This window comes from Crocodylus siamensis, chromosome 8, assembly GCF_052110815.1.
Source record: "Crocodylus siamensis isolate JL-2025a chromosome 8, ASM5211081v1, whole genome shotgun sequence".
Lineage (NCBI taxonomy): Eukaryota > Metazoa > Chordata > Crocodylia > Crocodylidae > Crocodylus > Crocodylus siamensis.
Genome location: NC_143402.1, coordinates 56306979 through 56322797, shown reverse-complemented (window position 1 = coordinate 56322797; position 15819 = coordinate 56306979). Strand labels below are relative to the sequence as shown.

General features: G+C 47.3%; 1 protein-coding gene and 1 long non-coding RNA gene across 3 annotated transcripts in view; one reads left to right on the top strand and one right to left on the bottom strand.

Annotated features, from left to right (window-relative positions):
* LOC149858676 (A.superbus venom factor 1-like) overlaps positions 1 to 4841 on the bottom strand; it is a 78707-nt gene extending 73866 nt beyond the window's left edge. Inside the window, exons 1-2 of one of the 2 annotated variants that reach the window (XM_090060194.1) lie at positions 4750 to 4841; positions 2050 to 2242 (exon numbers count right to left, since the gene is read on the bottom strand). In XM_090060194.1, the coding sequence (XP_089916320.1) occupies positions 2050 to 2242; positions 4750 to 4820 (264 nt within the window). In that variant the 5' untranslated portion in view covers positions 4821 to 4841. The remainder of the gene's footprint in view (positions 1 to 2049; positions 2243 to 4749) is intronic. The other variant, XM_090060195.1, reaches the window with a different exon arrangement.
* LOC149858675 (uncharacterized) overlaps positions 1 to 15819 on the top strand; it is an 85981-nt gene that overhangs the window by 14829 nt on the left and 55333 nt on the right. The window lies entirely within an intron of this gene.

The following is a 15819-nucleotide window of genomic DNA, read 5'->3' as shown; positions in this document are numbered from 1 at the left end:
GGCATGCACACAGCATCAGGAAGCCCATGGCTCCGTTTCACTCCCCACACGGGTTCTGCAGCTGCACATTTTGGCCCCATACCCCAAGGTCCACGTACTGCGCAGAATGGGCAGCAGCCTCAGCCCCAGCCCCAGCCCTGCCCAACTCCATCCCTCTGGGCTTCAATCCCTACCCTGCCAGGCTTACCTGCGGGAACTGCTCTTGAGGCTGCCTGGTGCCCATGTGCGTGTGTACGTGTGCACATGTGCATGGTGCCCTCTGCATGACTGCCTTCCTCCCTCTCCCCCCCAGCCCCTTGCAGGCTGGTACCCTGCCAGCCTGCAAGAGGAAATCCACTGTTTTTAGCATATTTCTCCTTAAAATGAGAAAATCTGGGTTTTACCGTGCTTTTCCATGGTAAATGGAAAACCCAGATAATATCCCTGATAATACTCAGTGAGTCATGAGTAGAGCTGATCAAAATTTATGCCAGAAGAGTAATTCCAAGTTAATTGTTAGAATGATGTTCTAGATGTGATGGTCCAGGAATGATGCAATATGCAAGGATTTCTTCGGGCAGGGGTTGGCAACATTTTTGGGCAGAGTACCAAAACACCTGTAACCTCAACTTGGAAAATGTTGGTGTGCCAGAGGCAGACAGCAGGGAAGCCATGAAGGGCAAGTTCCTTGTTGTGGCCGCTCAGCCCCAGTCCCTTCCCCACTGTCTGCCCTGATGTGCTCATGACAAACAATGCCTTTGCATGCCACACTCTGGCACCTATGCTGGGGGTTGCCTACCCCTGTCTTAGAGTGGTATCTTTTACTGGACCAACTGCATAATGGGCATAGAGTTAGATAAGTTTTCAAATACAGGCCCTTCTTCATCAGGTCTGAGCAGCGAGTAAAAAACTGCATATTAAAAAATCAGTTGTAAGAAATTTCTAAGGGTAGCAGGCAAACAATTAGCTAAAGAAAAAGAAGCCAGTTACTAAGAAATCAAGGCCTCTCAAAAGGGAGGAGGGTCTTTCTCACCCTTCACGTGTGGGGAGAACTGAAGTATCAGGAAAATTGTAATGCAGTAAGTTACTATGCTGTGTTGGCTTTCACTAACCTGATGAAGACAGCTTACATTTGAAAAGCTATCTAACTCTATCCCACCTATGCAGTTGGTCAATAAAAGAGATTACCAGAAGAAATCCTTGCCTCTTACAATAAATGATAACATTTCAAAATTTATTTTTGGTCCAATTTGGAACTGAAATTTAAAAAAAAAGGAAATTTCAAGCTAAATTATTTTCCCCCCCAGCAGCTGGTTTTTAGATCAATGGAAACATTCCATTTTGATAAATTCACCACATTTCATTCCTTTTTGATAAATAAAATGGCTATGCGGCAGGTCATTTCAACATGCAAAATGAAAATATTCCCTTTGGGTAAAGTTTGTTACCCAGAGCAGTCCAGGATCACGGAGACACAAAGGTTGCTTAACGATAATTATTACTGAGGCATTTGACAGTTTATTCTTGTCTAGTTCAACAGTCCTCAATTAGTGAGTTCTCCATACACTTATACTAAGCTGCACAGAAAATTATGTTTGGGCACCTCTACATGTTGCCATGCTTTAGTAGTAGTTGCCATCCTTTTGGAAGTACTAAACCATGGTGCAGTACTGCTCTTCAGATTTTGCGGCTACATCACCAAAGCGGTGTGCTATACCAGGGGAGTGTGCTGCTCTGGCAATGTAGCTGGCAATCACGTGGAGACCCACTTGATCGTTACATTGCCATAGTATGCCATACGGTGACATAGCGTGTTGCTGCATTGCCACAGGGCAACATGTAGATGTGCCTTTTGTGATCCAAATGCACTCAAAAGTCTCAGAAAATAAGAACAAATTTAGCTTTGTATTAAAATGTCTCATTTTGAAACCACACTCAGTTTGATTTTTTTTTTGAGACCCAGTTTATGGTTTTTGAATACTTAGGACTAGCCACACTAAACAGAAAAGATCTTGCACTTTGATTTAACTGTTTCTTTGCTTAGATGCATAAGCCAGTGGTTTCTCCTACCTTTATTACAGCTGTGCCCATCATATTATTATTGGTATCCAAGGTTGTTTTGACCTGGTATAGGATATAATTTTTGGCAGGGAAGTCTTGGATGGTAATTGTAACCTCAGCTGGACTGCTGATGTCATGACCTTCTACCACAACCTTCTCTTCACTCTCCACCTTCAAGACATTGGGAGTGATAAGTGTGTACCTATGGGAAAAGTTGATTTAGTTCATAGTTTCATAGTTTCTAGGATCGGAAGGGACCTGAGCAGATTTCATAGATTTTCATAGACATTAGGGCTGGAAGGGACCTCGGGAGATCATCGAGTCCAGCCCCCTGCCCAAAGGGCAGGAAGTCAGCTGGGATCATAGGATCCCAGCAAGATAAGCATCCAATTTACTCTTGAAGGTGTTCAATGTAGGTGCTTGAACCACCTCCGCTGGCAGGCTGTTCCAGACCTTGGGGGCTCGGAGAGTAAAGAAATTCTTCCTTATGTCCAGCCTGAAACGGTCTTGCAGGAGTTTGTGACCGTTCGACCTCGTCATCCCTTGGGGCGCTCTGGTGAACAGATGTTCCCCCAGATCCTGGTGGTCACCCCTGATAAACTTCTAGGTGGCCATCAGATCACCCCTGAGCCTGCGCTTTTCCAGGCTAAAGCGTCCCATGGCTCTCAGCCTGTCATCGTAAGATCTGTTTTCCTGACCTCTGATCATGCGCGTGGCTTTCCTCTGGACTCTCTCAAGCTTCTCCACATCCTTTTTGAATTGTGGAGCCCAAAACTGGACGCAGTACTCCAGCTGCGGCCTCACCAAGGCCGAGTACAAGGGGAGAATGACGTCCCAGGATTTGCTCGAGAAGCATCTATGGATGCAAGCCAGCATTTTGGTCGCTTTACTAGCCGCCGCATCGCATTGGAGGCTCATGTTCATCTTGTGGTCAATGATGACCCCCAAGATCATCTAGTCCGACCCCCTGCTACAGCAGGAAAGAGTACTGGGGTCAAACGACCTCGGCAAGGTGTTCAGCTAGCCTCCTCTTAAACAACCCCAGGGTAGGGGCCAGCACCACATCCCTTGGAAGCTGGTTCCAGACCCTAGCCGCCCTGACCGTGAAGTAGCGCCTCCTGATGCCTAACCTAAACCTACCCTCTGCCAGCTTGTGACCGTTATTCCTGGTCACTCCTGGCAGTGTTCGGGGGAACAGTGACTCCCCCAATGCCTGCTGGTCCCCCCGACTAGTTTGTAACAGGCCACAAGATCCCCCCTCAGCCTTCTCTTGTGGAGGCTGAACAGGTTCAGGTCCTGTAGCCTCTCCTCGTAGGGCCTGTCCTGTTGTCCCCTGATCATACGAGTGGCCCTCCTCTGGACCCTCTCCAGGCTGTCCACATCCCTCCTGAAGTGTGGCGCCCAGAACTGGATGCAGTACTCCAGCTGCGGCCTGACCAGTGCCGCACAGAGGGGGAGGATCACCCCTTTGGACCTGCTCGAGATGCATCTGTGGATGCATGCCAAGGTGCGGTTGGCCTTCCTGACTGCCTCCCCACACTGCCGGCCCATATTCATCTTGGAGTCAATGATGACCCCCAGATCCCTTTCCGCCTCCGTGCTGACAAGCATGCAGTCCCCTGCTGTATTTAAATACATTTAAATACAGTTACATTTCTTGCTGAGACACCTCCCATGTAGAGACGAGGATTTTAACTCAACAAATTATATGCATATCTGTCGTACCTATAGGCTTACCATCCTCAATGGAAGACAAGAAAAGCCTATACTGAATACCACCATGTATTACTACTCACAAGTCAGTCTAGTCCCATAGGCTAGGGACAGACATTACACATAAACCAGTTCAAGTGATCAGAAACTGCACACCCCTCTTTGCCTCAGAGTGCTAGCCCAGAGCTGCAGGCTGGGAACACCCCTGCCCCTTGAGCAGTGAACGGGGAAAAGCCTGGGACTGCAGGCAGGGTGGGGGTTCGCAGTCCCCCCAGTCAGAGCCTCCTGCCAGGACATGGTTATGCCCCCCTCAGTTTAGCTCTGTGGAAGGGCAGGGAGGGCTGCTCTGGTGCCCCCCCATCTTCCAGCCTGAGCCACTGCAGCCATGTGCCTGAGTTTCCTCAGTCCAGAGGGATTGTCTGTATGGTTGGAAACCGGTATAGCCTAGCCAGGTTAGAGTAACCTGCAAAGGTTGAATCAATTCAGGCTCAGGCTTTTTTAATGTCTGTCCCTAGTCCTAAGCAACAAATGCCTCTAACTAACTCTTCCCTTAGGGAGGGAATTAATTTTTATCCAGCTAGAATTCTTTGTTTTCTTGCAAGATGATTATAAAGGGATAAATCGTGTAATGCCACCTGAGCCAGGGTGTACCATGACTGGGGTTATCCCAAACTAGTGCAATCTGCTGATTTTTCATGCTAATTTATCTTGATACAAGCCACAGCAGAATTCTGCTCAAGGGCAATGTTGCTTTATCAGGATTTAGCTCTGAAGCTTTGTGTTTCCAGTATTTTTTAAAGAAGCTATCAATCCAAAATCAATTTCAGAAAGCACAAGATTGCTAGAAAATCAGAACAAGCCAGCAAAAGGACAGCATTGCAAAAGCAAACACACTCTTCAGACAACTGCAGTGAAGGAAGAAAAATGAAAGGTGGAGAGAAAATATCGAACCCCATATTAATCTTCTCATGCCATTATAATTATGGGGGTACTTACAGTTGGCTTTGAGAAATGGTTGGGAACCAGAATGCAAACACGGCCACCAGACTGAGAACAGTCCTCCCCATGGCAGTGAGGGCAGGATAAGAAGAAACTGCTCTTGCTGATCTATTTATCTAGAAAGTCTAATATAAATCAAACTCTTGTGCAAACATAAGAGAAGTTAATCAGTAAAGCGTGGAAAGCCTCAGAGTTCTTCAAAGGAATAAGAGATTCCAAATCATGAGGAAGGTTTTGTCTATCATATTTACTCACATACCACATGTACTTCCCCCCTCCACCTTATGTCTTAAATAGGGAAGCTGATTTTCTGCCCTGAAGAGAAGCTCCCCAGCTTTGATTCCTGGCCCACAAGGCAGAAGCAGTGGCATTTCTATTCAGGCAGCTGCAGGAGTCATTCAAGAGTAACATGTAACTTCACTTGAGTAAAGTTATGCCTTTTCCAGCAAGGAGTATCTCCTGATTGTGCTACCGAACACTTGTCGAGTTAATGTGGGGCTGCTTTTTTAAAGTAATATAATCAGGAGACTCCAATTTAGATTGTAGTATATATTTAGATTCTAGTATGCGTTAAGGTATGACTGCTCAGCAAACTTAAGGGTAAAATGACACACTACATTTAGACCATACTTATGGCATTTAAAATGCCAGTGTCCACACATTAGAGCTCATTAACTCATCCTAAGTGCCCTCTGAGGATCTCAAAATTTTGCCACTTCAGGCAAGGGTTAACTCTGGCCTGTGCTACCCAGCTTATGTTAGGGTAATTTCAATCTGTTCCATGGGAATAAAAGGAGCAATTTGCAGTCCTTCATCATTCCAGGATGAACTACACCTAGCCCCCAACCCACTCAGACAGCCTAGGTGTCCTGGCTCTTAGCCATGCCCTTAGTCAGGGGTAGATTGTGGCAATCTTCTTGTGGCCTACTCCATCAATTGCTCTTAGAGGGAAGCTAATGCCACACTTCCATCACAATGCCTGCATTTGGATTGCTACCAGCCAAGTAGGTTGTTGGACCGCTAGTGGAGTTCCTGTGCTGAGTATAGAGCCCTTTTAGGGCGAGTGGTTACAGCCTCTGGGCCCATACCACTAGTAGGCAATGACTCTGTCCTACAACTCAACATCAAAGGAAGCAACACAGCTAAGCTTGTTGTTAGTCAGATTGCTACTGAACACAATGCAGCTGTCATCCTCCTGCAGGAAACATACTGTGTATCACCTGACAGACTAGAATGACTTTAATATGGCTGCCTTCACCCTCAGCAAGACCTAGGCTAAATTTCTTTGTAACTCTGGGGAGATGATGATCACTTGGCTTCATTAGTCCATCTCCACTGTGTCAAATGTAACAAGATTCCTCACATTTGGAGAAAGGCCATAGTTGTTGTGGTCCTAAAGCCTAACAAGCCCAAGGATGATGCAAAAAGCTATAGACCAATCTCCCTCTTGTGCACTCCATATAAGCTCCTGGAATGCCTCATTTATGCCTGAGTCTACCCCATAATTGATCTTCAGCGTAAGGAACAGGCTGGTTCCAGATACAGAAGGTCAACAGTGGAGCAGGTAACTCTATTTAAGATACTGAAGAGAGCTTTGAGGCTGGGGAGAAGGTCAGCGCTGTCCTGGTGGACCTCACTGCTGCATACGACATTGTTGACTCCATGGCATCTACTACAAGCTCCTCTGAATGATACTTGACAAAATGATCATTAGCTTTATTATGCTCATGCTTCAGAACCTCATCTTCACTCTCAAGACCATTGGTGGACAGGAAAGCCACCCTAGAAGTCTTAGAAATGGCATGCTGCAAGGCTTAGGACTTTCTCTATTGCTTTTCAATGTGTACATTGTTGACTTGCCTGACATCCAAAAAGTATGGCTATGCTGATGACCTGGCTTTCACCAAATCAAGCAAGCAATGGGGAGCCATCAAATCCACTTTGACATTGGATATGAACACCCTTGCTGACTACTTCCATATATGGAGTCAAGATTGAAGATAGAACACATGAACATTGTCACACCATCACTTATTTAGGAGGCAAGCTGGATGAGACTCTTACCTTCTGCCAGCATCCAGAAGGGGTCCAGGGTAAGGTTAGCAGCAGAGGAGCTCTTATCCATCACCTTGCTGGCACCACCTGGGGTTCAAGTTTCCAAACACTTCACACCCCTGCTTTGGCATTGTGTATGCTCCTGCTGAGTACTGTGCACCTATAGCATAGACCTCCCACCAGTGGAGAAGTCAATATGCTGCACAAGAACTGTGGTTAAAGAACTTCATCCCCAACACCAGCTTCCATCCCTCAGGACAGCAGCTGCCTTGCAGGGCCTGGACTGCTCTTAACTATCTCAGAATGGTTATTGGATGGTTTAAGGAAAGCATGCACTCTTGGGACCTCTCCAACAATGCTGGCTGGAGCTGTGGTGGTTAAGCTCAGACAGCTGACCACATCATCTACAAATACCCTTACAGCCCTCTTTTAGGTGCCCAAGGTCTTATTCACATTGATTATTTTACCAGTTGCTGGCTGTCTGGCCCTCACGCTTCCAACACATGAGTATAGCGACACTTGCTTCATCATCAACCATGCCCCTCCATGCCATCCCTCTAATAGCAAGATAGACTATGCAGGTAAGAAATGGTCTTAACCCTTAATGTGATAGCTCTCAGCACATTCTAGCTTTAAACCTGTGTAACATGCCACAGATTTAGCATGGCCTAAGTGTAACGTATATTTGCACCTTCAATCTTCAAAGCTCTAACCATTGGCCAGCCTCTCACACCTAAGGGGCAAGAATCTGTACCCATAATTGTATGGAGTCTTATTGCTAAACAGACAGAAGAAGACTTGTGTTGTGTTTGCTGCCAACAAACAGTAACTCACTTCAGCTGCAAATACAAAGCTGAAATACAGCAAACAGTTAATGGGCAAAACAGGTTATCAGCTGGTTTCCAGTAAATATTTTCTTTTACTGGCAGTGACCAGAGAGATATGTGTGGGTGTTCTTCAAAGCATTCAAATTGTGAAATGATGGTGTTGTAAAATGATGGTATTAAGCCAGCATTGGCCACAATTCTACCATTGGCGCTTGCACCAGAAATCATAATCAGTCCCTATCCCTCTATTGATCAACTCCTCCCTCTCCGATGGGACAGGCTGATCAGTGATAAAAAGGTCCATGACTTCCCCATACCATCTACATCATGCTGATCAAATACATTTGGTGGACTTTTGATCTGGTTGGGTTTGCCCTTATTACCCAAATTACCTTGCATATCGTCTACTGGAAATTAGGCAAGCAGGAGGTCTACAGCCTGACCTTTTTTTGCCTGTGTCTCAAAACACAAAAACAAACAGTTATGCTGAAGTCCATCTGGCTACCTATGACAGCACAACATAGACAACACGTTATCTTTATTGGACTGGAAAACTTCAGAGGGTGAAGGAGGGTGGCACGCAGGCTGGTAGTAGGTCTTCTTGAATTTACTGAGTTTTTCAACTTCCCCTCCAGCCTATACCTTATATTTATAGATGGCTTTTTCTAAATATTGTAAGAGATGTTCATGATTGGTTTTATTTAAATGTCTTCATTTCATTGAAACATTAGGGAGTGGATTGTATCAGAGCTCTTGTGGACTTGGAAACCATCAATTAGTTGGGATTTATGTCCTGGGGAAAGTAAAAGGGAGGATTTCTTATCTTTTAAGAACATTAGACCTGCCATTTACTGGGTCACATGGTAGGTCTATCTTGCCCAGTCTCCTGTGTCACACTGGGCCCACAATCCCTTAAAGTAGCAAATAGACCTGTGTCACATGGCAGCAGAGAGTAGATGCTGAAAGGGAAAGCAATAGTTACTGATGCCCCTTTCCTCCAAGAATGTGTTCAATCCCTTTGTGGATCTGGCTAAATTCTCAGCTTCCACCACAGTGAGCAAAATGCTGGCTTGCATCCATAGATGCTTCTCAAGCAAATCCCAGGATGTCATTCTCTCGCTGTACTCGGCCTTGGTGAGACCACAGCTGGAGTACTAGGTCCAGTTTTGGACTCCACAATTCAAAAAGGATGTGGAGAAGCTTGAGAGAGTCCAGAGGAGAGCCACACACACAATCCGAGGTCAGGAAAACAGACCTTATGATGAGAGGCTGAGAGCCATGGGACTCTTCAGCCTGGAAGAGTGCAGGCTTGGGGGTATTCTAGTGGCCACCTATAAGTTTATCAGGGGTGCTCACTAGGATCTGGTTCACCAGAGGGCCCCAAGGGATGGCAAGATCGAATGGTCACAAACTCCTCCATGAGTGTTTCAGGCTGGGCATAAGGAAGAACTTCTTTACTCTTCAAGCCCCCAAGGTTTGGAATAGACTGCCGCTGGAGGTGGTTCAAGCACTCACTTTGAACACCTTCAAGAGACATTTGAATGTTTATCTTGCTGGGATCCTATGATCCCTGCTGACTTCCTGCCCTGGGGGGCAGGGGGCTGGACTTGATCTTCCAAGGTCCCTTCCAGCCCTGGTCTATGAATCTATGAATCTGGGGGCAGTGAGCCCCACCCTTTAATGGCACACTGGGGAAAAAGAGTTTTAAACTTACTGCCTATTGGTTTCCTTTTGTGACCCTTAATTTTTGTTTGGTGAGAGACAGGAAAGAATAAATCCTAAATGTTATCTGAATCACAGCAACCAGTCAGCCCAAACATCAAGGCAAGCCTGAGTTTGGGAACCTTTGCTGTCCAAAACACAAGCAGCAAGCAAGTTTTGTGACTACTGGATCAGAGGCAAATCTGGATTGTTTCTTGTGATATCTGCACCTAACTCCCATTAACTTCCACTTTGGCACCTGCTTTTCCCACATGGATCCAGTTTTTAGCCTCTCTTCCCTTCCAATAAAGATCCTAGATCAATCCTCTCCTTATCTAAAGAGCCCATATTTGGAGGTTGTCTGACTGCAGTCAGAATTTCAGGGAGGGAAGAAAAAGGGGTAAGCCTGTGGTCGGCCAGTAGGGGGCGCTCCTGCATTAAGCCTCCCACCTCACTGCACCCAACCACCTTCCAGGCGCCGTGCGCCTCCCTGGGGGCACCTCACATCTGGACAACCGTCTTTCTGGAGCACACCTGCTAGCCTGGGGGTAACACTGCCACCACCCAGGGATGGGTATGATTCTGGCTCTACACACCCTGGGAAATGCAGGCCTAGTAGCCCTCGAGGGTACTTGATTCACTTCAAGAACTTGGGATGCTTGCCTCAGTTGGAAGCACAAGTAGTGGCCTCCCTTAGCCGAACCAAGGGGACCCCACGACATGATCTAGACCCATTCCCAATAAGTCTCCCATGCTAGGTACAAAGGAGAACTTTATTGGTTACAAGGGGTAGGGTTGGAATAGGATACAGTGTAGAGCAATATCAGAGAAATCCCATAGAGCAAACTGGCATGGCTGGGTAGCCTTTGATCACACATCTGAGTTACTGCAAGCTATATATTTAGTTAGATCTTAGGTAGCTTACTCACAAGTATCATCCAGAGGCAGGTAGAGATTCCCTCTGGAGGCAGGCAGTTCCTTGATCGTGAGTTTTAAGAGAGAGAGCAAGTTTCAGATGGTCCAGCTCTTCTCTCTTTCTGAGTCTTCCTCATAGCTGCTGCCCCCTCCTCCTGGGCAGTTATTAACTTATATAGCCCTTATGACCTCATTTACCTGGTCCAATGGAGGTCAGGACCTGTTGGCTGTCAGCCAACCAATTTGAAATGCATCACTAGTTGCTGGGCATACTGGTAGTTCCTAGCTCCCCAGGGAGCAAGCCCCTCACCCAGGTATGTGATACCAGTCATGTTGGCAGAGCGAGAAGGTTTCCTCCCTCCCTCAGGAATGTATCTAGCTCAGGTTACCTAAGGAGTTAGGGTAAGGTGTGTACCCTCTGGAGAGCCCATCTTAACCAAATTGTCACAGAGCAGAGTTTTTGGGGAGAAACAGGGGTGGCCTTCTGCCACAAGCCTGGAGCTTTGTTTGCTACCAGAAGCTTCATTTCTGTATGCCCTTATTATGTGCACTTATATCCCACCCTACCCAGAAAGTCTTAGAGGGCTTACAATCAACCACAAACTACCCACAGGGGAGAAATCACAGTTGATTCCTCACACAGCCCCCTAAAACAGTTGTTCTCCACCTCATTAGGCTCAGGCCTTACCTCAGAAAACACCAGCTCTTTGCCCTCGCTCATTTTTTACTATGGATAAAAGAAAAATCCCAGAGCAATTCTTTTGTTGCAAAGAGCTCCAGGAAGCCTCACCAGGGCAGAAGGCATTGGACACTCTGGATCCCTGCTGAAAATCTCTGGGCTTATCTTGTGTCAGTGTTTGTACACTTAATGCACCCCCTGAGATTGGCCATGCACTCCCTGGAAACGCAAGCTATGAAACTGGAAGTGCCAGTGGAAGTGCACTTCTGGTTTTGCCGCTGGTGATTTTGGGCCCTGCACCCACATGGCTTGGCAATAGGCTGCAGGGGGACCCCAGGTGCCTCCCCAGACCCAGGAGGCACCAATTGCTGAGCCGGGGGACGGGGTGGGGTGTCCCCCACGTGGTCCATGGTGGACTCGGAAGTGGACCTTGAGGTATATAGAGAAAACATGTAGAGCTGTGTCTATATCTGAATTGTCAAATCTCTCTAAATGGATTTGGAGAGATTAAAAGGTCCCCTGCTTTCATTCAGATTCAGAGATACAGCCACTGAATTAGGCTGAATCTCTGCTGAATTGAATCAGCAACTGCAGCTTCGCACAGCCCTGCTATTTATGAACCTCCTCTTCAACCAATAGGGTACCCAGCAGCTCTTGATTGGTAGGGACGATCACCTATGTATGGTGGAGAAGCAGTGGAGTGGCAGGTCAGACAGCCAATGGTATTGGCAAGAGGGAGTTTGCCTCTCCCACATGTGACTATATATTCCCCCATCCCTGACGTTCCTGCTGGGGGTTTTGATTGGACAGAGAAGGGAAATGGACAGAGATCTGAGCCTGTAGAGAGTCAAGCAGCCAGAAGCACTTTCTGATGGAAGAGGCAACGAAGGAGGAAACAGTCTCTGCATCTCCCCTGCCATTACATACATGAGCATGCACACACACACAACATACCTTGAGGTATGTAGGGGCTGTGGTTTTGGCCCATGAGCCTCAGGTGCCCCTTGGCTGGGCTGGTGCGTGGGCTTCAGCCATTGCCTCAGTATTAGGGGCCGTGAAAATGGAGAGATGGTTGAACCTGAGGTAAAGGTGGAAAACCTAGGGCCATGGCACTATGGGGCTGACCTTCAAGCCAACATAGGTTTGCAGGGCTCGGGGGGTGGCAGTGTTTTTTTACCTAGGGTCCATGTCCCAAGCAAAGTGCATTATGGGTAGAGGGTCTCCAGAGGTGATAGGCACAGGCTGGGCATCTAGGGCTGCAAAGATGGGGGATTGGGATGTATTTCTCCCAGGCACTAAGTCCCAAGGTGAATCCTCATACGGATGATGCCCATTTTAGATGGAGGCCTGCAGTAATGGTAGCCACAGGCCAGAAAGTAGCAATAAAGGGGGCCTGAGATTACTGTAATTATTCACATACCACACTGCCCTTTCCCCCTCAAATTCAGCAATCAAAATTTAGGGTACTTGACTTTAAGAAACTGATTCTGAATCCTGTGGTTAAAAGAAAGAATCTCTTTTTCCCTTCATTCTGCCTTCACAAGACAAATAATGTAATTACAAGAAAGTAGGTAGAAAAAAAGGATTTTTCCACTGTTGTGGCCTAGTGCTGGCTTTTTCATGAAAAGGTAGGAGTACCAAATGGCTAGCAGCTTCTTTCTGAGACAGAAAGCAGGAAGGCATGGAGTTTAGTCTCAGACCTCTCACAGCCACTCTCAAATGGCAACAGTTTTCAGCTCCTTGGCTCAAAACTAATGCCAGGTTGAGGGCAGCTGTGAAAGGATTAATGCTAGACTTTCCCCAACCTGCTTGTTGCCTGAGAGAGAAGCAGGTGGCCATCTTACAGCACAGCATTGCCATACTTCTATTCCTGCAAGCTTCTGTTCCAGCAAAGAAAACTTAGCTTCCCCCACATAAGACATGTCCCAGTTTTGAAGGGCCAGAATTTGGGGAAAGGTGCAGGTATCTTGTGAGTAAATATGGTATCTCACTAGGGATGCTTCTGAGCATGTTCTGGGTGCCCAGAGGTGTAGGTCATAGCCATGTTGGTCTAAGGACATGGGCAGACAAGGTTCTTTGGGTAAATCTGATATCTTTTATTTAGACCAACTCAAATTTGAGTTGGTTTAATAAAAGGTAATAAAAGATATCTAATAAAAGATATTGGATTTACCAAAAGAACCTTGTCTGCCTGGTTGCCCAGAGAATCTTTTCAGACCAGCCTATAATGAGGTTTTTGTGGCTGCTGGTGTAGGGCAATGTTGAGAGGAGAAGGCTGAGTGGGGATCTAGTGGCCATCTATAAACTTACCAGGGGGGACCAGAGGAAAATGGGTGAGACCCTGTTCCCCCAAGCACTTCCCGGAGTAACAAGGAATAACGGCCACAAGTTGATTGAGAATAGGTTCAGGCTGGACATCAGGAGGCATTACTTCACAGTCTGGGCGGCCAGGATCTGGAACCAGCTTCAAAGAGAAGTAGTGCTGGCTCCTACCCTGGGGGTCTCTAAAAGGAGGCTTGATGCCTACCTGGCTGGAGTCTTGCCTAATCAAATTGGGATCAGAGGACGGACAAGCAGAGACTCTGTGGGTTAGGATCCAAGGGGGTCAGGGGGAAAGGGACCTGGTGGTGGGGGTCTACTACAGGTCTCCGCACCAGGAAGACAAGGTAGATGGGGAATTTTCCAGGCAGCTCTTAGACCAGGCTGTGTGGTCTAGAGATATGGTAGTAATGGGGGACCTTAACTACCCAGACATATGCTGGGAGGAACAGTCAGCCAGATCTAACCGCTCATGCAGGTTCTTAAACTGTATTCAGGACCTCCACCTAACACAGAAGGTACAGAGTCCCACCAGGGGTAATGCATTGCTCAACTTGGTGTTGGCCACAGGGGATTACCTGGTGGGGGACCTGCAGATTCAAGGCAACTTAGGGGACAGCAATCAGCAAATGATAAAATTCACTATCCAGAGAAGGGCAGGCACTATACCTAGCAGGACACAGGTGCTAAACTTTAAAAAGGCTGACTTTAATAGGCTCAGGGGATTGGTTAGCAGGGTACTAGGAACCAAGAGCCTAGATGCTTTGGGGGTCCAAGATGGGTGCTCATTCCTCAAGGATACCGTTCTTTGGGCTCAGAGTGAGACAATCCCATGGCAGAGGAAAGGTGGCAAAGGGGCCAGGAAGCCCCTTTGGCTAACCAGGGTCATCCAGGATACCTTAAGGGCAAAAAAAGAAGCATACAGGAAGTGGAAGCAGGGGGTAGCTAGCAAGGAGGAGTACACTTCCTTGGCCCACACCTGCAGGGAGTCAGTCAGGAAGGCCAAGGCAGCTCTAGCACTCAGGCTAGTGGCAGGGATTAAGGACAATAAAAAGTCTTTCTTTAGGTATGTTGAGAGGAAAAAGAGGGTGCAGGGTAGCATAGGACCCATACAGGACAGGCAGGGGGGCTTAGTGATGGATAGCAGGGACAAATGAGAGCTCTTCAATTAGTTTTATGCCTCTGTCTTCTTAAATAGGAATGTAGATGAACCCTTAATATGCAGCACGGACACCAACAAGGGGAACATCCGCTGACCAATGGTCAGTGCTGACACAGTAAAAGGGCACTCGGGGGGACTGGATGTGTTCAGATCACCAGACTAGAGGGAGTCCACCCACGGGTAACGAAGAAAGTAGCAAGTGTCATAGCTGAACCACTAGCAAGGATATAAGAGCACTCACGGTGCTCAGGTCAGGTCCCGGAGGATTGGAAGAGGGCCAATGCCATCCCATTCTTTAAGAAGGGGAGGAAGGAGGATCTGGGGAACTGTAGACCAGTCAACTTTACCTCTATCCAGGGAAAATCCTTGAAAAAATTATCAAGGAACACATCTGCAGGAGCCTACTGGCTAATGTGATATGGAGGGGTAACCAACATGGGTTTATAGCAGGCAGGTCCTGCCCGACTAACCTAGTTTCTTTTTATGACAAGGTCACCAAATGTTTAGATGCAGGAGTCAAGGTGGATGTTATCTATCTGGACTTCAAGAAGGCCTTTGACATGGTATCCCATACCATCCTTATAAATAAATTGAGATTTGTCTTGGATGATTATACGGTAGACTGGGTAGCAAACTGGTTCAAAGGTCGCACTCAGAGAGTGGTGGTGGATGGGTTGGTGTCAACCTGGAAAAATGTGGGCAGTAGAGTCCCTCAGGGCTCAGTTCTGGGGCCAGTGCTGTTCAACATCTTCATCAGTGATCTAGATGAAGGGGTGGAAAGCACCCTGTCCAAATTCATGGATGACACAAAAATATGGGGTGAAGCTAACACCCTGGAGAGGAGGAACCAGATCAAGGCTGACCTTGACAGGTTGGAGAAGTGGGCAGAGAGCAACAGGATGCAATTCAATAAGGACAAGTACAAGGTGCTGCATCTAGGGAGAAAGAACTACCATCATACCTATTGGCTGTGGGGCGACTTTCTCAGCTCCACTGAGGCAGAAAAAGATCTTGGAGTCACTGCTGACTCCAGGATGAACATGAGTCATCAATGTGATGAAGCAGTCAGCAGAGCCAATCTCACCTTGTCGTGCATCCGTAGGTGCTTCACAAACAGGTCCAGGGAGGTAATACTCCAGGCCGCACCTGGAGTACTGTGTCCAGTTCGGGATGCCACAGTTCAGGTGGGATGCGGACAACCTGGGGAGGGTCCAAAGAAGAGCCACTCGTCTGATTGGAGGCCTGCAGGGAAGGCCCTATGAGGAAAGGCTAAGGGACCTTAACCTGTTCAGCCTCTCCAAGAGAAGGCTGAGAGGGGGTCTTGTGGTGGCACACAAATTCATAAGGGGACTGCAACATAAATAGGTGATGATCTGTTTACCAGGGCACCCCCTGGAACAACAAGGAAC